Source organism: Gymnodraco acuticeps, unplaced genomic scaffold (assembly GCF_902827175.1).
Source record: "Gymnodraco acuticeps unplaced genomic scaffold, fGymAcu1.1, whole genome shotgun sequence".
Lineage (NCBI taxonomy): Eukaryota > Metazoa > Chordata > Actinopteri > Perciformes > Bathydraconidae > Gymnodraco > Gymnodraco acuticeps.
This window is the reverse complement of record NW_022992308.1, coordinates 1999723-2020993: the sequence shown is the minus strand read 5'-3', so window position 1 is coordinate 2020993 and position 21271 is coordinate 1999723. Positions and strand designations below refer to the sequence as shown.

At 39.6% G+C, this 21271-nt stretch overlaps 2 protein-coding genes across 3 annotated transcripts in view; both read left to right on the top strand.

The window, feature by feature from the left end:
• Positions 1 to 1501: 1501 nt before the first annotated feature.
• nkx3-2 (NK3 homeobox 2) lies at positions 1502 to 4008 on the top strand. Its single transcript, XM_034208161.1, has 2 exons — positions 1502 to 2113; positions 2817 to 4008. The coding sequence occupies exons 1-2, from the start codon at positions 1741 to 1743 to the stop codon at positions 3239 to 3241; spliced, it is 798 nt and encodes a 265-aa protein (XP_034064052.1). The 5' UTR covers positions 1502 to 1740; the 3' UTR covers positions 3242 to 4008.
• A 4992-nt stretch (positions 4009 to 9000) lies between these two features.
• The window catches only part of rab28 (RAB28, member RAS oncogene family), a 28711-nt gene continuing 16440 nt past the window's right edge, over positions 9001 to 21271 (top strand). For both annotated transcript variants that reach the window (XM_034208162.1, XM_034208163.1), the window contains exons 1-4: positions 9001 to 9458; positions 14122 to 14218; positions 17207 to 17295; positions 20176 to 20305. In XM_034208162.1, coding sequence (XP_034064053.1) covers positions 9384 to 9458; positions 14122 to 14218; positions 17207 to 17295; positions 20176 to 20305 — 391 coding nt within the window. In that variant the 5' untranslated portion in view covers positions 9001 to 9383. The remainder of the gene's footprint in view (positions 9459 to 14121; positions 14219 to 17206; positions 17296 to 20175; positions 20306 to 21271) is intronic.

Sequence of the window (21271 nt, the reverse complement as noted above, 5' to 3'; positions counted from 1 at the left end):
ATAGCCTTCAAGATGAAAAAGCCTCAAAGCATCACTGATTTATATACGGGTTAAGTTAGAAGCCATCAATACATTAAATGATAGACGCCCTATATCAACTTATAACATTGCCCCATAGTGCGTTTAGCCGAGTCGATTATTTTATTAAATATTATTAACAAAATATATTCTGAAGAAGTATTTACATTGTTGATGGTTGGTGACTGAGAACAGTAGAAAAGCAGTGAGATCTGTTCTGTAGACTGACGACGTAAAAAACTGCAGAGGTCACGATCCGGATCCGCAGGACACTTGTTGGTGCACTTAAAACCCGAGGACCGAGCTGTTTACACTCTTTATTTAATCAAAAGTAAAAATATTTAATAAAAATCATCTTCGGCAATTCGGCCGTTTAAAGATATCAGGGGATTAGTTAAGTAAACAAGTAGGCTATTAATACGCTGCGTAATATGGGATCTTAAAAGTTATTATGCTACATATCAACGTCTTTATAGAGTCAAATATTCTGATTGTAAACATTTCAGTTATTTCAGATGTTTCAAGGTTTCATGTGTCCACAAATATGAATATGTGCTGCTGCAAAAGCTGGCTGGTGCTGAAAACGAATATGTAGCCTATTTCAATTATTACATTTATATATAAGACGTTAAATACAAGCGTACACAGAAGGTCGAGTTACTGATTTTTGTTTTTTTGGAAATGTAATATTTATATTCAGCAAAAAAGATGATCCGCGCACAGGATAAGCTAAGGCCTACCTGGTCATGGCGATCCATGATGCAGGCTGTCAAGGAAGTGACAACAAGCACTTCGATAACTTTAAATGTTTAATACAAACGTAGAAAGAGGAAATCGGTAACAACCTGACACAAATTGATCAGTGCCCAAAATGTTCCAACAAAAAAAATTCCCATTACGCACCGGACTCTCGGCAGACCCGTAGCATGATGATGAGGGGTTGAGTAAAAAAGAAAAGAAAAAAGATGACATGTCCTAAGATTTATTGTCCTCATGCTGCATTCAAGTGTTGCACGGAAATGGAATACACGACTTTCCTGGTTTATTTTTGAACTTGTGTTGCTGCTAATTTTCAGCTTCTTGATCGCGGACTTTGACGCACGGAGGCTTTGCTTTTCTGACTGCGTAAACGTTGAATATTACCAACCCAGAAAATGCTGCACTTTGGCAAAAACAAATCATAAATCATTGATCAAATTCAACAAAACAGTTAATTGTCAAAAGCCTTGTAGAAACACAGTAAGCTCTCAAGTTTTGGAAACACTTTCAGGTGAAATACTTCGTGTGGTTGTCAGTTCAGCCTCCAACTTTTTCTTTAACTTTTTCCCACCCGGTTGAAAGCAGCATGACGTAGTTTACAGTGGCCAATCGTAGAGCGACTTTCATCCTGTCCTGGCCAATAGGAGGCCACTAGGAGTGCCTGTCAGTCACAGGTGAAGGTTGCTGGTAAAAAAAACTGGGTGAAAAGGGCCGGAGACTGGAGGTAGCCCGGGCTGATGGCAGAGCTATGCGGAGGAGCAGCATCGTGCCTGCGGATGTAGCAGAAACTTTTCACAGCTTTTACCGCGGGGATGTGACCAGGAACCAACACTGGAGGGAAAGATTTAAGCGACAGCTGTGCTCCACGGAGGGAGTAGTCTAAAATGTGGATGAACTGACATTTATTGAACCGGTTGATTACACTTAAACTTGAAGAACCGAGAGAACTCCGCTTCTTTGAAAATGGCCGTTCGTGGAAACTCGCTGATGCCTTTCTCCATTCAAGCCATCCTGAACAAAAAGGACGACAGCCGACACTTGCCAGATTTGGACATGTGCTTCTCCAAGACGGCTTGCTGGAAAATATTTGGGGAGATGAACGGAGGATCTCGGAGAGATGATGGGGAGGCTTGTGAGCCTGCGGACCAGAAAAGCTACGACTCGGACTCGGGACTCAGCGATGACAACGACAGCAAGACTCCGGCCGTGTGCAAGTCAGAGAAAGACGGAGACCCTGCGTCTGATGTGCCACAGGAGAGTTTACAAGAAGAGACGGACCAAGAGTCTGCAGCTGCGGAAAACGCAAAGAGTGACAGTGAGCCCAACAATGCTACGGGTGAGTTGGACTGAAATAATCCCATGCAACTGATACAAAATAAAGTGTGGCACTCTGAATACAACTGTAAAGACTTGAGGAAAGTTATGTTGTAAACAGACACATTTGAAAATGTTTTAATTGTAATTGTGCAGTTTAATACTGCTCGTTTTTGCAGAATAACAATGATGTTGTTATACACACTGATGCTTGAATAACAACTCTGATACGACATTTTCCACTTCAATTTTAAAACCAAAGCACCAAGTACATTTGATTAATTCATGGCAACTCATTTCCAACACATTTTTAAATCAAAAAAGTGAAACACCCTAACGTACAAGTGTGCATACTTTGAATCTGCTTGCTTTATGTTTTTAATCAGTCTCACCCAAAACACATATCTAATTTCAAATCAGCACATGTATTAAAATAACAAAAACAAATCCTGGAATTCACTTGTAGTCTATTTTACATGTAGGCCTATATAGTTTACTTCTGACGCATTTACCAGCACATTGGTCACTTGCAATTCTCGGGCACTATTTTATTTTATTTCTCTTCTGTTCTTCTTGCTTTATTTTGTATTGTTTCATTGTTATGTCTTATATATATTAATTTATGTATGTTGCATTGTTGAAGGAGACTGGGACTTAAACGTTTAACTACATGGTAATAATGTGCATTTGAATCTTGAATCATGTTGCATCTGCGTGTCTCCCAGACTCCAGCACCCTGGACGAGAAGAGTCAGGATCAGCCCAAACAGCGGAAGAAGCGCTCGAGGGCCGCCTTCTCTCACGCGCAGGTTTTCGAGCTGGAGCGTCGCTTTAACCACCAGCGGTATCTGTCCGGGCCGGAGCGCGCCGACCTGGCCGCCTCTCTGAAGCTCACAGAGACCCAGGTCAAGATCTGGTTCCAGAACCGCCGGTACAAGACGAAACGCCGCCAGATGGCCGCCGATCTCATGGCGTCGACTCCGGCTGCCAAGAAGGTGGCGGTGAAGGTCCTGGTGCGGGATGACCAGAGACAGTACAGCCCGGGAGAGATCCTGCGGCCCCCGCTGCTCTCCCTGCAGCCCTCCTACTATTACCCATACGCCTACTGCCTCCCTGCATGGACACTCTCTGCATGTGCGGGGAATCAGTGAACTACGTGACTGTATTTATTCCTTTTTATGTTTTATGACCCCGGAAATCAAACAAACTCTCTTTCTGACAAGAGGATGAGACCAGATGGAGACTTTTGGTCTCATGGTGCTTACCAGGTCTGGGTTCCCAAACGTCTTTATCACTTCCTCAAATACTTAAACAAGACTCAGGCTTTAATTAAATAAGAGTCTGTTCCAAGGAACCCCGCTGAAGAAGACATTTCGATTTAGGCTTTAAATCACAAGACTTTGGACCTGATGTTTAAATGTTAACCTCTGAAGAGTGACATTAATAACATTAAAGTGTTCCTCTTTTTTCTCGGGAGCCCCTCAAGGACCTCTGAAGCCCCACGGACCCCCCTGTGGGAACCAGCGGCCTGATAGACTGTAAATGTCACCTTATGTTGGTTTATATTTTACATGCGCCTTCCTACCTCTGCAGTGATTGGACATAGGCATATTCCATTGACTTTTCATAGAACTGTCTCTGTTACAGGTTGTGTGTTTTTTTTCTTGCTGTGTTTATAAAGGTAAGATATTTCAGCACTTTTGAGCTATATACATTACTTTAATGTAAAATGCGTTGTAGTGTGTGTCAGACTGAGAGGGGGCGGTCACTTGTGTTAGGCCTATTAGTGATCTCGTGGTAGGAAGCAGGCTATAAAACCGACCGACTTCTAATTGTTAATATTGTTCTCATTGTTCTAATTGTACATGTGTTATTTGTGTTAAGATCGAAAAAAACATTAAAAACATATCAGGCATTATTTTTTATTCTGAATCTGATTTTATTTTAAGATCGTAAATTACTAATTGTAATATTGGGACAGTCGCGTTTTTTCTGTCCGATTTTACGAACTAACATTGGATACACTACTATAATTAGACAACTCGGTGATAAAAAGAAAAATGCAATTATCATTACTCAGTGCTGAAAATACTATCTCTGCTACAACCTGAGTTTTAAGAAGCCTGGTTTTATTGTAAAAATCGAGACAATCGCAATGTTTTTTTCTGACTAAAAAGCCTCGGTATAAGAGTGAAATTGGACATTGGTTCAGGACATCTTTGTGTGTTTTTGACCAATTATGCAACAAATATACGTTTATCGATGATTTTCATATCAGCTTTATCCTGCGCATTTTTAGGGTAAAACATGTGGATTTTTACCAAAGCTTTTTCTCCAAATACCAAAACTTCCATATGAAGATTCCCACCGTTGGGACTTTGTAGGTGTCCTCTGAGCCACTATGGCTTTTTCCCAAACACACCTGTCAAACAATGATGAATAGCTGTGTGATTCCCGAACAGGGCAAACTGACAGCTATACCTTTAGGGCTGCATGTCAACACAAGGAGAGGAGTATTCCGGGGTTAAGGAGGCCCATGTCACTGCGCGTACATTTCAGTCAAAGAAGGAAGAGTTGGCACATCGCAAACAATATTTTGTTGTCAACTGGCAAATACTTTAAGCTTGTCTCTCTACTTTTAGGCTTAATACTGCAATATATTAGGAGTAGGCTATATTGTATTATGTATCCACTAATAGCTTGGATGTTAAATCAGGGTCAATGTGGAGCATGCCTTATCAGCCATCCATCTTTACCATTAAAGAATATCTACTGTACAACTCGTGCAGGCACTCTCACAGTCTGTGGGAGGCTGTATTGTGATAAACGTGAGTAATACGAAGAAATTAAATGAATCACAATTTGTACAACACCTTGCATACGATGATAAAAAGAGCATAAAAGTACCAAAGATCAAAACTAACAACAGGGCCATTCCTGTGGACCAACCATGAGAAAGTATTTCCCCCCTGACAAAACTGCGCAATGGCAATCCGCTTTTACGCACCAACATCCGGGCATATGTTAACCTCTATGGTGTGGTTTTTGGCTAATCAGTGCCCCATCTTCTTTAATCCCATATAGAACATCACGAAAGGCGCCTATGTCCTAACATCAGATCTACCTGCATGCGGAGATATCTGATATAGAGAGATATTTCGCGGTTGTTTTTCCTTACAACCTCCGATCGTTGAAATGCAAACACCCCCATAGGTGTGCATTCCCCGTTACTTTTTTTCCCTTCCTTCATTGTTTACGTGACGCGCGTGGGAAATATAGTCTACTTACTTACAGGCTGTGATTGTAAACCATTTGTTTAGGGTGTATTTCACCACCTGAAAATCAAATTATAGGGGAACCCAGAAGATTTTTTTATTTTTATTTGCAACCTTTTTACGTCTGCTAAATGATTTATGCATGGAAGTGTACGCACAAGTCGCTGATTTTGTCTTTATTATTGTTCAACAGTAAACAACAATCTCTACATTATTTTGAGTATTTTCTTTTTGGAGCATCACTTTTTGATTTTTGTGATTTCGAAAAGACAACTGCTTGGTTAAATTATGATTTTCCCCAACAAAATTCGTGTTCACCTCGTAAAACACGATTTCGTTGTTCTTCGATTTATCTGGAAATGACTTACACAAGCTGTTCCTTTCTGGCCTGAACTGATATGTTTCTGTGAGATGCTTTAACTCCGCAGTAATTATTTTTCTTCTGCAGAGACTCTCCACAGTTGATATTGATTATAGAAAACTGGCATTTGCAACAGCTGCAGTTTATCGCCCGGATCCTCTTTTTTACATAATGGTTTGCATTTGTGGGTTTTTACGGCGGAGCGAGCACAGATTGTAAAATGCACTGATGTCTCCTTTGAACGTCACTCCCGGTTAACCACCAGATTAAACTGTAAAACAACTCAATTTTTACAAAACTTTAAATATCGTATCCTTAATTATGTACGGTTGGGGTTGATTTGCTTCAACGCTTTTCTAAGTAGGCCAATTTCTGAATTTCCTTTTTTCAAACTATTTTTTAAATGTATCATTATGGTAGTCTATTATGATATCAGAACACCCGTGTCTAAAAATGCACTACCAAATGACACATCCCACTAAGAATTGTTTTTTTATATGTAGGCTAAGGCTTAAACAAATGCAATAATTCAACCATAAATAACCGATATTTTGCTTTAAGATATTTATTTTTAGTAGCAGGAATCAATAAAGGAGTATTTCTCTCCCTGAAACTTAATAACCTGAGTTCTAATTTCCTCAACCTAATCATATGTAACACACTACCAATGAAATACAAATATGCAAAGTTACTACATTAAAATAGATATCTAAAATATGTTTAAATTCGTGCCACAGGTCCCTTTTGTTTGTTGTTTATTTTGGCATACGTTGAATGTATCCTTGGCCTAATTTACATTAAGCCTTATATTGCCTTTATTTGAATCAATATTGTTCACTAATATTTCAAGTACAAATACAAACTGAAGAACTTGTTTCATTGTAAAAGCTCACTGAAACAACATTGGGCGTTTAAGGCACTATCTAAAATATTGTAATTTAACTATAAAAATGATCAGAAAATAGCATTTTTGTAAGCTATTTTCACAGCTTCCATGAATTTTCGTGCAGCAATTTAGCTTAATAATAAAGCCTTCTCCATTTATGCGATACAATGACTATCCAAAACCCATGAGATGAAAATAAGTCAATTGACAGATTTTTCCAACTGCTGTCTCTCTCTCAATTTGCCTTGGTCGTTTCTGTCTACAACCTTTTTGAAAAAACAATTAAGCTTAATTTCCCTTCAAAGCTTTGTGTCTGCTCAGGGTTAGCTGTCAATCACACCCTCATGTTGGAGCCACTGACCTGCCAGTCTCTGCCACCTGCTTCATGGCCCAGGTGCAAATTCCTCTGCTTCCCTCATGCTGCAGCGACATCCTCCCCTGCAGAGCAAAGAGAGTGAAAGACGAGGACCGTGATTTAATTTTTGGCCTGTAAAACACTGCAGCTATAGCATTTAGACGGGAATCTTACAACACATATAACGTAAAAGCGAGTAACTGAGCGAGGAGTCAATATTAACACTAAACATATATGTAGTGGACTTTAGGGCATTTGAAGTAAAAAGGGTTAAAAACACAGGAATATTTTTTTTTTTTTCCGTACAAACAAATATAAATACAGGAGATCCTCCAAATAATTTTTAATATAGATATTGTTCTTGGGAATATACTTGTGTCTTAACTCTCCTTTTGGACAGATTCTTGTTTGTTAAGACTGTTAGAGATCAAGGTCATCAAGGATCACAATGAAAATCCTCTCATTGGCCTCATGTTTAAACATTTTATAAATACAAACATGCTGCATTTTCAAGTCATTTATATATGACAAAGGTGTATCCTTGTTGTTCCTTAATATGATGCAATGTATCTTCTGGACTCCAAACCTAAAAAATAACTATGTACTGTGATCACAAAAATGGAGAATAAAGTTTCTCTTGGCAATAGGTCGTGGAGAAACTAATTCAGCCTTGAAACGTGATTCTTTAACTACAATTTGTTCATGTTTATGTCTTGAAATAATTGAGCATAATTGACCATTACACCAGAGAAAAATGTCACAAAAATAATTATTTAAATGTTCTGTCTTTGCATTTTGTCTGAGACCAATGTTACATTTTGCCAATAATAGTCATACATCATTTGGTAAATACATCAGTGTGTCATCACATTACACAGCTGGTAAGATATTCTTCTAAACTGTGGTGAGACTGAGCTGTGAATTTAGCTGTGGAAAAATTAAATATGTCCGTCTATCTATGATTAAGAGGCTTTAGGAATAACTTTAACCTCATAATAGTTGATGAACACTGCAGACTCTATAATGATTTAAGAGGTAAAACCCTAAAAGGTGGATTTCAGTGTGTGATCTTCAGACTTTGGATCTCTGTTTTCATAGCCATGCAACTTTTGATTCACTTTGACATGACATATAGGCCTAGTGCACGTGTATGTGTGTGAGTGTGTCTGTGTCAACACAGTGAAAGCATTTTGATGTTGGAAGCACATTATACATCTTCTATATGTCAAAATGGGGTTTCAGATATTAATATATTATCATATTTATTAAACTGTATTACTAAAGTCAATGAGACTATTTGTGTGTGTTTATGTGTGTAGCCTACGTGTGACTGTCTGTCTGCCTGTCTGCCTGTCTATTTTTTAAGAGAGAGGCAGAGAGAGAATTTCATTCAATATAAAAAAAATATATAAGGGTATCTCCATCTTTTTATGAGACAGAAAATGGAGGCATTGCAGCAGCAGAAAGTATGAAATAAATACATAAGTGCAAGAAAAATAAAACAAAAGGTAGTTTTATACTTAAATAAAATGGAAATTTGACAGTGACAGTGCTACCCCGGAGGGAGCCAACCTTGATAATCACTGGCCATGTAGGACAGATCAACATATTTAAAAAAACTGATCATAAGATTTTTTGTTTAAACTTGGAAAATAAGTAACCTGACAGTTGTCAATAAAACTATCAGAGTCAAAAGAAGCCCCTATTTAAGTAAGCGATAAAGTAGGCAGAAAATATAAACGTTCCTACATTATAAATATAGGAGTAGTTGAGCTATTTTTATTGCTGTGTAAACGGTTACCTACTTTAAACACTTTTTAGGCAGATGTTTTTATTCTTTATTTTGGGTCACATAGTATGTGTAATACCTTTTGCTCAGTATAATCTATTTAAGTGACCCACACATAGCAAACAAACCAACGTAAAATAAAATAGCCTACTTAATAAATAAGCAAAACTGCTTTGAGGTGTTTCTGTTTTCATATTCACACGTTGACCTCTGTTACCACGGCAACGGGAACGCGTCACACAGGACTCAACCACGCCGCTGGTGAATTTGGGTTTCCGGTTCTGATCGTTTCCAGTCAAAGCAAAAGGCTTCATGGCAATACTGTAAATATTTACAAACTGAGAGTGGCCTCCGGTTTGTTTTTCGGTTGCTGTTACCCTCCGATTAACCGAAAATCAGTGGAGGAAGCACACTGCGTGAGTGAGTGGATCATGCCGAGTGGAGCAGTGTTGTGTTAGTTGAGTCAAAATGGCGTCTGCTGCTTGCCCACTCAACAATCGTTTAATCCATTTGTGATTACACTAGTGTCATAACAACATCCAGACAACCGGCGACGGTGTTTTTATTCTTCTAGTGTTTTCCTTTTTTGTTTTGCACGTTGATAAAGTCGGAGCACATTTCAGCGTCATGTCGGACTCCGAGGAGGACAGCCAGGACAGGCAGCTTAAAATTGTAGTGGTTGGAGACGGTGCTTGTGGGAAGGTGAGACCGTCACAGACATATTCAACGCACACATACTGAAAGTAACTACAGATACAGTCTAAATTCAACAAAGATAGTTGTGTTTTATTGTTTGTTGTTGGACGACAGCAGGCTTCTGTTTACGTTGCTCATCCAACCGCTGCAGTCTTCCCAGTCACCATGGCGACTGACGCTATGTAGCTTAGCTTGCTAATGCTAACAACATCCAAGGCTACAGACAACATAGTTCGATATAATTAGCGAACACTTGGTTTGTTTCTTACACTTTACGACACAGGGAGACTTGTTACCTTTATCTCATCTAACAGTTGTTTAACAACACAATACGCACTTAATATAACTCATGTACGTTGTCTCGAAAATATCAACAAAATGTAATATATTAGCTCAAATGCTCCATGACTCCTTAGACAAAAGCTATCACTAGAATCTGACAACATCAGTTAATGTCAAGTCAACCGTCCCGAATGTGCAATTACTGCAGCAGGAAGCATAACATCACATAAAACAATATAACATGGATATCCAGCTTTTGTAGACAATTGTCCGTATGACATTAACTACTCAAAAGCATAGGCCATAGTAACATACAGCATTATAGTGCATGTTCCCTTTTATTACTCCAAGTTTATCACTATCAACAGTTCAACAAACATTCATTGTGATACTAGCAAACAAACAAAACACACAATTTAATGTACCTACATTTTACTTATTACCCTTGGAAGTCTTATGTATCCAATTATAATAATTGTTAATAGCTCTAGGGACAGGCAGGGAAAGATAGCAGCAAGGTTCATCTCAGTCAGAGCTTGAGATGGTTGAATTAAGATATGTCAACTAATTGATCAGTTAATGGTCAGTAAAAAATAGCCATCTTTGATATTTCAGCCTCTCAAATATGGAGATTTCCTTCCATCTCTGTTTTATTTCATATTAAATTAAACAGCTTTAGCACTGACAAAAGAAGACCTTTAAAGACATCACCTTGGACACTACTTTCTGACATTTAATACATTGATGGGGGAATATGGTTTCTCAAATTAAATTTTGGACTGAAAAGTTATTCAGTATTAATCACAATTTGTAATGACTGCATGATAAAGTAAAGATGAAGTCTGTATAAATAAATGTTTCCTAATCCTGTTATACCTTTGTTGACGGACATACTCCCACCTCTAAGATAGCATTAATGATTTAAATGTGGCACGTTTTCTGGATCTAAACCTATTGGGTCTACCCAGTCCTTAATCCACTTTGGAAATACCATTGAACGTAGTTGTACTTACGTGCTGGTGGAGCTGTGGTTTATAGTAACTAAGAACATAGACTTACACGGTGGAGAAATTATATGATGTTGTTTCGTTATTCTTTTCAAACTTTCTCATCAAAAGGGGCCGATTTTAGTCAACCCAAATTAATTCACCACTGATGTATTGCCTGCTTTGAAATTGTATGAGAAATTACAACAGGGTAAGCTTGAAGGAAAACATAACAACATTCCCTAGATTATTCAAATAAAATGCATCTTTTAATTGTTTTAAATTGGAAATATAGCTGGATGATTAATTGTCACAGTCCCCATATTTATAGAACACTTTGGGACTGCAGCTACTGCTCAATTCACTTGGGCTAAAACACTGCACTGTGCAGTGTTTTACAGAGTATGACAGTTTTTCAGCCTGGCTCTTGCAGCTGGTGGTTGTTTTCCATCAGTGTACCTCTTTTCTCCTGGCCAAGCACCCCCTGTATGCATTTGGCTCCAGAGTGAGGCCCCATTTAAGAAAATTATGTCTGGACAGCCCATATGAGAAATGTTTCTGTTTTCTCATTTGATAGATTAAAAATAACAAAGTGTCATGTGTGAAGACTGAGTTTTATGACTGTCTGAACTTTGAACAAATATAGCTAGGCCTTTAGTGCTTTTTTTCTCTTTGCTAAATCTACACAGGCTTTATGACTGCTGTTCCCTTTCAGAACTACTGGACTGGATCCTGAGTGTGATAATGATGTAGATTAAATACACCTAAATTACCTCCACAACAGTGGAATATTTTCCTACTCACACCAAACAATCATTTGCAGCAAAGCAGGGAGGTTGTCATGACAATTTAGCTATGGTTCTTCTTCACTGCATCTCAAATCCTCGAATGAATGAGTGTGAATGTAAGGCAGGGACGTCAAGTGCTTTCAACTACACATCCCCTTTCGTAACTAATCTCTCCTTCCTTTGGGAGAAAGAAAATGAATGTAGCAGTAATAGTGAGACCCAATGAGAAAAATGAATGTTCTCATTCTGGAGAGTCGACATTTTCTTTTGGGGGAGGGGGGTGAAGAGAACACACACAACTCAGTTCCCAGTAGATACGCTACATTAATAACCCTCCTCACACTGCTGCCAGGTGTCAGCTCGTCACTGTCTGAATGACTTACCTGCTTGTCTGTTTTGGGCAGAAAACAGGAGCCCTGCCCCCCATTTTGAGTAGGCACCACTGACTGACATCTTGAATGCCGTTTCCCCCCTTATTAATGTCAATTTGCTGAGCAAATTGCAATCGGATCAGTTTTTCTTGGACAGCAGTTTCGGTGGTATTTTTGCTTGTGGTTTGTTGTCCATTCAGAAATATAGGGAGATGTGGGAAGGCTTGTGCACCTGAGCAAGATGTTTTTTAAATATGAAGTTGCACATTTAGCCAGGCTCGTAAGGTGCTGCGGGGAACTTACACACAGGTCTATTTTGTTAGAAGTCACTGAGTTTTCTGAATATTTGCTCTTTAAAAAGGCTCTTTAGGTGCAGGTCCTGTACATTAACGGATGCTGCTTCCTAGCAAGTGTAGTCTAACTTGTCAGCAATATACCAACATTTATATCAGTCTTCACTGTAGAGAATATAGCGAAAGCTGAGTGCAATGTTGCAAAAATGCACCGTATCTTGAGTTGCATCACATGGAAATGGTCAGCTTGCCATCTTTTTTTCCCTCGTAGTTTCTTGTTTCAGTATAACTTCCCCCGTTTCCCGGCATCGGTGTCATTGGTGACCCTGTGCTGTTCTCTGTTGGAGTGTCAGGATTACGCCAGCTTTTACATTGGCTGGTTAGTTCCAATTGTACGTTGGAAAAAAAGGACTACGCTGAGGGAGGAGAGCCAAGCTACTGGAATGCCAAGACAAATGGCCCACTAGGCCAACGCGAGCATGTGGAATACATTTTTGCTGTCCAAGCTTGTTATTCCTGTGTTGTCAATGATCGTTTGGGCTACTTAAATGGCCGATTTTCTCCTTGTTGCGTCAGTCACCTTTATTCATTTTTCAGTCACTCTTGAGCATGTGACAGGCTCGAAATGCTGAGATTAAATCAAGTCTGTAGGACAGTGAACTTTTAAAAGAATTAGATGGATACAACTGCAAAAAAGCCACTGGTAAAGTCCAAGATTAAACATTTCGTAGGTTTAATTCAAATATAAAATGTAATTCCAAGCTGGCATAAACGTAAAGCTTTAGTAATAAAGTTGACCCCCACAATGACAAAGTATCCTAAGGAAGCCAAAGATACTATTATGTACTTGAAGAAGATATGGGTAAACCATGATACAGGTTGTTCCTTCATAAATTAGCCTGTCTCCTTGTTTGGCTAAACTTAAACTACCTTTGCCTAAATGGAGGTAGATAAGGACATTGGCTCAAGTGAAGGTTTACTGGATTGAAAGAAAGAATTTAGTTTGAGATCCTCTAACACTCAGTGAGTGGCAAGTACCACATTAAAATGCATTTGCTGCCACATGAACACTCAGGGAATCCCATTGCTTCACTTCTCTGTTGTGTTTATGTAAGCATACTGCTCTAAAGATAGCTAATAGACATTCAGCACTTCATTTTTTTCCCTATCCTCATCCATCAAAATGAATTATACTTGGCATGTCAAGCCTGTGCTATGAATTCCCATGGATTTCAGGAGAGACCCTAACATGCTTTTTTCCCCCTCCCTCAAACACAACAGTGACAGTGATGGACGCTTTATAATTTGTGGCAATTATTAGGTCTGCAGTCTGTAGACATGACATACCCCGGCACCTGTTTTTGTAATTCACGTTGATTTCACTGTCACAACCGTGGCTGGGGAGCGAGACGGAGGGGAGGAGGCAGACAATTACATCAGCGTACCTTTCAATCAATAACAACGGTTTTGAAGGTGCCCAGAATGGATTTGTAATAATGAAATGAATGTCCGACAGGTCATTCTTAAAGGTTGCAACGCATACGAATTATGGCTGCACACAAGTGTTGTCATATGATAAATTGTATTTTTAGAAATATTGTGAAAAGCTTTCTTTGGCGTTACCGTTAGCTCAGTTTGAGTTATATCAACGTTTTCCTTCTTCTGCTCACCACCGAAAGTATCACTTTTTCAGGAAGTCTTTTAATATACTGTATATTTTCTCTGGAAGGCAGTATCTGCTGCAGGCTATGCTGCGATTTTGCTTTGGTTTTTATTTTGTGCGTACATGTGTGAATATTTGTTGTTAACCAAATACTATGCACTGGATTGAGGTCTTTTCTTTTAAAAACACTTAACTCCTGTAAATGACTTAATTATATTCCTGTTGATCGCTGAGGATTTAAGATTGGTGCACTTTAACCATGTCTCTCACTTTGTCTCTGTTTCAGACATCACTCGCCACCAGGTTTGCACAGGAGGCTTTTGGGAAGCAGTACAAACAAACCATCGGCCTGGATTTCTTTCTGAAAAGAATAAGCCTTCCAGGTGAGACACCTTCGTAATCTGTTGGGAGCGCTCGCCTGTTCGCAGACTCAGCACAGACACGCGTGTTGCACAAACATGTAGTGGCAGACTTGTTAATTCAATAAAATACTGAGGATTTATGTCCTTGGTAAGTATCTACTTAGACAGACGGACTTTACTGTTTTTGTTTGTAATACTGTAAAATATACATTATGTCAAGGTTTTCAATGTTTGTGTGTACTTTACAAAGTCAGAAAGTACCAGTCCAGAATATGAATTCAAAGTCGGACAAAGAGGCCTGTTGTTCCAACATCACTTTCTGTCATATTTTAATTTCTCATATTTTCTGGCGCTGTTCATATTTTCTTGTCCTACCATTTCAAGGCAGAGTTTGTTCTTCAGGTTAACTCTTGAATGTGTCTTTTCTGGTAGCTCCTCATTGTAGAGTGTCTGCCACTTCTCAGGCTTATTCGCTCTGAAAGCTCTTCTCTCCAGAGCAAACAGCACACTTTTTTTAAAAAAACTCCACAAGGCCAATGTACAGCTTATGTCCAAAAGGGCGAGCCTTGCTCATAATTCGGTGGCACCGTACAGAGTAAATACATTAACATTTTATATCCATATCACTGATCCCCAAGTTCAACCGATCTTTGTCCTGCACCACATAAAACATTCATGTTCCTATTTGTTTATGTTGAACCCGCAGAAATAAAGCCACACTCTGTGCCCCCCTTAGATCTGTAAAATAAATGTTTATTGACTAATGCTATATTTAGACGAAAGCACTCAATTTTCACTTCCTACCATGTGAAATGGGGATTTTTAGCATTTTGAAATGGCATTTTGTAAAACTCTGCCAGGGCCCTAAGCTGCAGAAATCTGCAAAGTGCCTCCATTCTTTCATTACTAATAAAACAACATTAAGCAAGGGCAAATTAAGTGCTAAAAGTAAAAGTTATGCTGATTTGTGAGTTGGCTGAAGGATTGTATTTTGATTTTGTGTCAGTTTCAGCTTATGAGACTTAGGAGAACTAAACCCCCAAAAATGTTGTGGTGGATGAAAAGAGCCAACCATAAGCACAGACCGGGCCCAAACGTCTTAATGCAAACTCGAACAAATGCTGTTAATGGTTTGACTTCTCTTTCCAGTCAGTTTCTTTCCTGAAAGGGCTCTACTGACAGTGCTGAACTGTAACCTTTGTTCAAATATAGCACACGTATCACCGGGGCAGCAACAACACTGGGTCCAACAGCGGAGTTGTTAAATGGCCCATTTTCTGGGGAATTGGGTGTTGATGAGCTGATGAAGAGGAGGGTGGCTCTGCGAGCTGGGTGGTCCCAAACGTTCGTTAGGACCTCCACCCTGCCTTGTATCGGTGAGGTTGTGTGGCTCTCCGGGTCTCTATGGGGCTGTAAGGGTCTTTTGCAGCAGGGGGGAGAGTAGCCTTTAGCCAGGGTTGGCCCCTCTCACCATGAAGGCCCAGCTTGTCAAGCTTAATGTACATTTTCCAACGCGGGGAGAGGTGAGGTGAGGCCGACTGGCACACAACAGCCTCCTCTGTGTGTGCTTTTATAACAATACCTCTTCCAGATGTCTCTGCCGAACCAATGAGGTACAGGCGGTGAAGGGGATTGACTTGAGGTGAAGTTTACTTTAGAAATCCTCAAACTCTCTGGCGCTGCTTTGTCTGTGTCCATTTCACGTCACATTAAGAGGTCAATTAATTGTCAACATGTGTTTTTCTTACCCATTAACCTTGTTATCAGTTTTAAGGTTCATCGCTTGGTTCCACAGTTGCACATTCTGGAAATTGGGACATTTGGTCCAGTAATCGAGACATGGAAATAAAAAACACTTTGTGACTGGGAGATCATTTAAAAATAAATAAAAACAAAGTAAAAACAATCACTTTAAAAATAAATATGACATTTAAGTCCAAAAGTGCAAAGCATAAGCAGAAAAATGTCAGCACTGTGGAGTCAGCGTGAATCTCTGAAACATAAATAAAGCCAGTGTCCCGGCCTGGAGGACGGGTGGGGATGGCTCTCTACAACACCAAGGAGCCGTTATGCATCGCACTCCTCAATGTAGCTTTACATTGACACTGTATAGTCTAGATGTAGTGACTGTGAACCTCAGCGTTTCCTTCCTTTAAAAAGGGGTCTCATGAAGGGGTGAGTCGTCCAGCCGTGTCCACAGCTCCCCATCACACCAACATAAACTCCCCGCTGTCTGGTCCACCCTCTTTTTTTGACATCTTTTTTTTTTTTCAACCACCCCTTTCATTTTCCAGAGCAAGAAAATATTTATTTGGATTTGGTTTTTGTGCCCGTCTTCCTCTCTCCCTCTCCTTTTTTCTCTTTCCACAGGCATAGGGACAACAGTCTCCTTTTCCTCTCGTTTTGTGTTAATTATTGCTATTTTCCTTAACAGCACATCATTCTCTTCACTTTCCTAACTTGGCAGGATATGGCACAATGCAAACAGCTCTTCCCAGGCTAATAAGAAGTCACTCTTTTTTCTGCCTGTGTATTGAGCGTGTTTAAATGAGAGGGTAAGCGTACCTATTCCTCCCCCTCAATCTATGGGCTGGATATTCTTGGATGTGAGGTGTGGGTGACCTGCCAGGCAAAAGCGCTTAGCATGAAATATTAATCGATGATTTATTGTTTCCATTATGTATATCAACAATGTGGACTTTTATTATAGAAAATCGCTCACCGCAATTCCAGTAACAGCTGACTCTTTATTTCTTCAGGATTACGAGCTTTGTTCAAATAACATGTTAATGAATAAAAAACACAAAAAATGAATGGAAACTGAGAAATTGTAGCATTATTTCTTGTTTTGTTAAATCTTTTTAATCATTATTGGAAAAGAGCATTTTCAAACAAGACATTGGGGAATTTGACATTGAATGCCTTCTTTATAGAGCTGGTTTAATAGTTAGGCATTGCATTATGAGGTCTTTTTGATATATTAAGTGTTTTGTCTTTTCTTCTCTGTAGGAAACTTAAACGTGACCCTGCAGGTGTGGGACATCGGAGGCCAAACGATAGGAGGAAAAATGCTGGATAAATATGTATACGGAGCTCATGTAAGATGACACGCACGCTCTCTGAACTTCAGAATCGGATTCCTCCAAAATGAACACTCTTTGTTTAGTTTATTTATTTATAGTGTCGTGGACAGTCCCCATCTACTGTCACAAAAACAGTAAATGGTGCAGCTTTAGCCGACATGGCTAATTTCCAGCTGTTGTCCCCGGCCAGATGGTAATAGACACCCTTAAAATTACAATATATCAACAGCATTAGTTATAAGAAAATATATAAAATAAAATAAAAAGGAGGAAAGACAAGTAGATACCGGTGTGAGGATAAAAGAGAACAATAAACAACACACGTTACTACATACAGTACATGTCACATATAGCACATCACAATCACATCACAGAAAGGAGGGGCAACATCCATGATCACAACATGTAACACTCACGCCATACTCAACACAGACTAGTGTTGTGAAGTATACTCGGATGACGGTTTAAGAAGAATACATTTCTTATTCCCTAGTCGTCCTGTATTGGTGACTGTTTGTGCTTATTAGTACAGCCACTCCCTCCCTCTGCAGCCAAATCATAATAAACTGTCATTTTGGATTCTCAGTGAGCTTAGCAGGCCAATCGACCTTTTAGAATCTCTGCATCGCTAATTTCCATTTTCTTTTTTTACAGTTTGAGGTAGGGCTGCTCAATTAATCGTATTTTAATCGCAATTACGATTATGGCTTGCAACGATTACGAAAACAACGTAATCGAAATATAATGATTATTTTTTTATTATTAATTTTGTTTTTTTTAATTGGTTTTTCAGTTGAGTTATACTTAAAGTTCAGGGTAATCAACTGTTAAAAACCTACTGTTCAAAACAGTTTTCTCCAATAAATTGATGTTTTCAAAGTAAATGGATAATCGTTTTTTAATAATAATTTATCAATTATTGACCCAAATAATCAAGATTATGATTTTTGCCATAATCGAGCAGCCCTAGTTTGAGGTTTTGTGTCAGACTAAACAAATGTTAACCATACTGCACACGGTAGGTTTATAGTAAGCATTTTCAAAAACAACATTTCTAGTATGCTTGAACTACCAAAATTAGAATTAATTGAACTTTTAAACTGAAATCGTTGGAAGTATTGCCCAGTATTCAATATTAGTCATTTCATTTGTGAGTCTATGGAAAATATACTTAAAATGTATCCCTCACTCTCATTTAATGATTCTCCTACGGAAAACTTAACATGTTTTCAAAAAATGACAACTGAGCTTTCTGCAAACACTGTAATTTGTGTCATTGCGTACTAGTTTGTACATGTGTCAGCAACATCAGGTAGCCGTTTTGCTACAGACGAGTGCTATCTGTCACCTCCAGGATGTCTCTTGTTTGAAGAGGACTACTTAAAGGACGCAGTTTGTCGAATCTGAGACCCGTGCTGCAGCATTAGACCTCACATTCGGGCACAGGCAGGAAACTTTTCACCATATAGCAGCTGCAAGCACACTTCTGTCATGTTTGTCCATATAAGCTAGACAAACATTAGTTGGAGGTTCTTTTCCATTCCATGAATCTACTTGGCATTAAAATAGTGAAAGTGACATGTTTTTTTTGCTCTAAATTGTGCAATAATACTGTGCAGTGTACAGTATATTAACCATGTCTGCAGCACTTCCTTTTAAGGAAGGGACAATATAGGATTTTATAGCCGATCGAGTAAAAACAAACTCACAATAACTTGATTGTGTAGAATATCCCTTATGGGGTAAATTACACTATTACTATTTTAAATATCATCACGAGTGACTTGAAAAAATAGTCTAGCTCGTTATAAAAATAGCAAATACATTTATTGTATGAAAGAACAATGTCGCTTCTAATATTTTTTATTTATGCAGCGGGACCTTTTGATAACCATATTTAAGATAGTTGTCCTATCTGTTATGCAATAGTTGTTTCCTAAAAACATACAAGGTAAAGTCAGTCTGGTTAAGTGAGTGTAATGAGTTGTAACAATAGGTGGATGCTTATGTTGAGTATATTGTGAACTGAATTTATTTCGGCCAGGATCATCATGTCGTGAGTTATTTTATTTTCTGCGTTACTGTCTATCTCATTCAAAAGCAAAATGTCGCCCATCACACTACGCCACTTTCCTCGTCAGCGCGGTATGGAACGTTCACACCTTTTGTTCAGCACTGTGCGTCCTGTAATCAATCACGGTTGTTTCGGAAAGACTTGCAGTAATTGTCAGAGGGCTGAGCTGTCGTCACCAACCTTGCGTGTTGTGACAGTGCGTGTCTGACGAACAAAAAGCAACAGACAACTCTTCAGTCGTGTTGCATCATGCAGTAAAAGTGGAGACATTTACCGCGGCTCAGGTTTAATTACCAGGCCTTTTTTAGACAAGGCAACAATTTCCGCAGCGATAGCAGAAAGTTAAACTACGTGATTATTTGTCTTGATTTACGCCAGCAGCTCTTGTATCTGTGTTTACTCTTTGATTCATTGAAGTGTCCGTGTGTTTGCTCAAACATGGCTCTGGTGTTGTTGCATGCGTGTTTCTGCAGTGTAGAGGATTACAGAGGGAGGAGGAGAATGCCTTTAGTCAGACAGCGTGCATTCATTATCAGATAGCAGATAACCAAACCTCACCTAAATTCTGCACCAAATTCTTGACTGAATGTAATGCTAACAAAACTGGGAACACAGCTTTCATTTAAAAACCGTCCCGCAGTCTTACCTGAATTATAATACTAGTGACCCTCAGATGATGTGTGAGTGAGTGTGTCCCCGACTCTCAGTAGAGGAGCAGTGCCATCTGCTGTTCCCTTGCTCCCTTAGTAATACTCAAGTCAATAGAACATATGATGTGTACTCACAGGACTCTGTTGTTTCTTTATGTTTTTCAAATGCAGGGGGTTCTCCTGGTTTACGATATCACCAACTACCAGAGCTTTGAGAATCTGGAGGATTGGTTCAGCTTGGTGAAGAAGGCCAACGAGGAAAATGACATCCAGCCGGTGGTCTCCCTGATTGGGAACAAAGGTGAGAGTAAGACTTGACTTGTTTCTTTTCAGCAGGGACGAAGAATTACAGTCAACTTTAAAGAAAATTGTGTCTGTCTGAGTTTGGAACTTGCTATATTTTCTGCAAAATGAAAATGATTAGAGAGTTTTTCACTCTTCATTTCACCCTGACACATTTTTCATTATGCGTGTCTGTGTTTGTGTGTGGAGGAGTGAGTGTGAGATGGTAGCAGACGTGTTTGTTAGAGCACCAGATAACTGATCGCTGTGATAAGCCCGTTGATAAGAGAGTCAGGTTCTGGAGCGATGGGAATGCTGATGTTTGTGAACTTAGGGGAGAGACTGACTATGATTTAAGATCCCCGGGCCAACGGACCTAGGGCACCGCTTATCTGTGGTCCCCCCCCCGCCCAGTCGGTACCCGTCCGGACCCCCCCCCCCCCCACACCTTAAGTCTGCGCTCCTGTCCCAGGTCGTTGGTTAAGGAGAGGAACTCGACGTTAACCAGACGGCTCTCCTCCTATCAGCCTGCACCCACCTCCAGAATAAAGAGTAATAATGATGACTCTTTTTAAACATCCCCTTGACAGATGTGGAGTCATGGCTGCCGCCGTGTTATTGTAAAGTGAGGCGTCAGTGTGTGTGTAATGGTGACTGTCCACCTTCCCGGGCAATGATGAACGGTCAACAGAGTGGTGCCTGCACACAGGAAGCTCTCGCTAATGTTACTCAACGGGGAGCAAAGGTCGCGGTCTAATTCGCCTGTCTCGAGAAGATTCTCTTGTCCTCGCATCCGTTGCATCTCCTAATGCCCCGGCTTTAACGGTGGGCGCCTCTGTATTTAGGCTAGGTTTTGGGTGTATGGATGAGTGTGTGTACTGTAATGTTTAAGTAGTGTTCATCCTGCTGTCAGGCTCCTCACCCCCACACTCCCACAGTCATTCTCCCCCTAATGGCTCAATTGCTGAGAACGGCCCATGTGTGT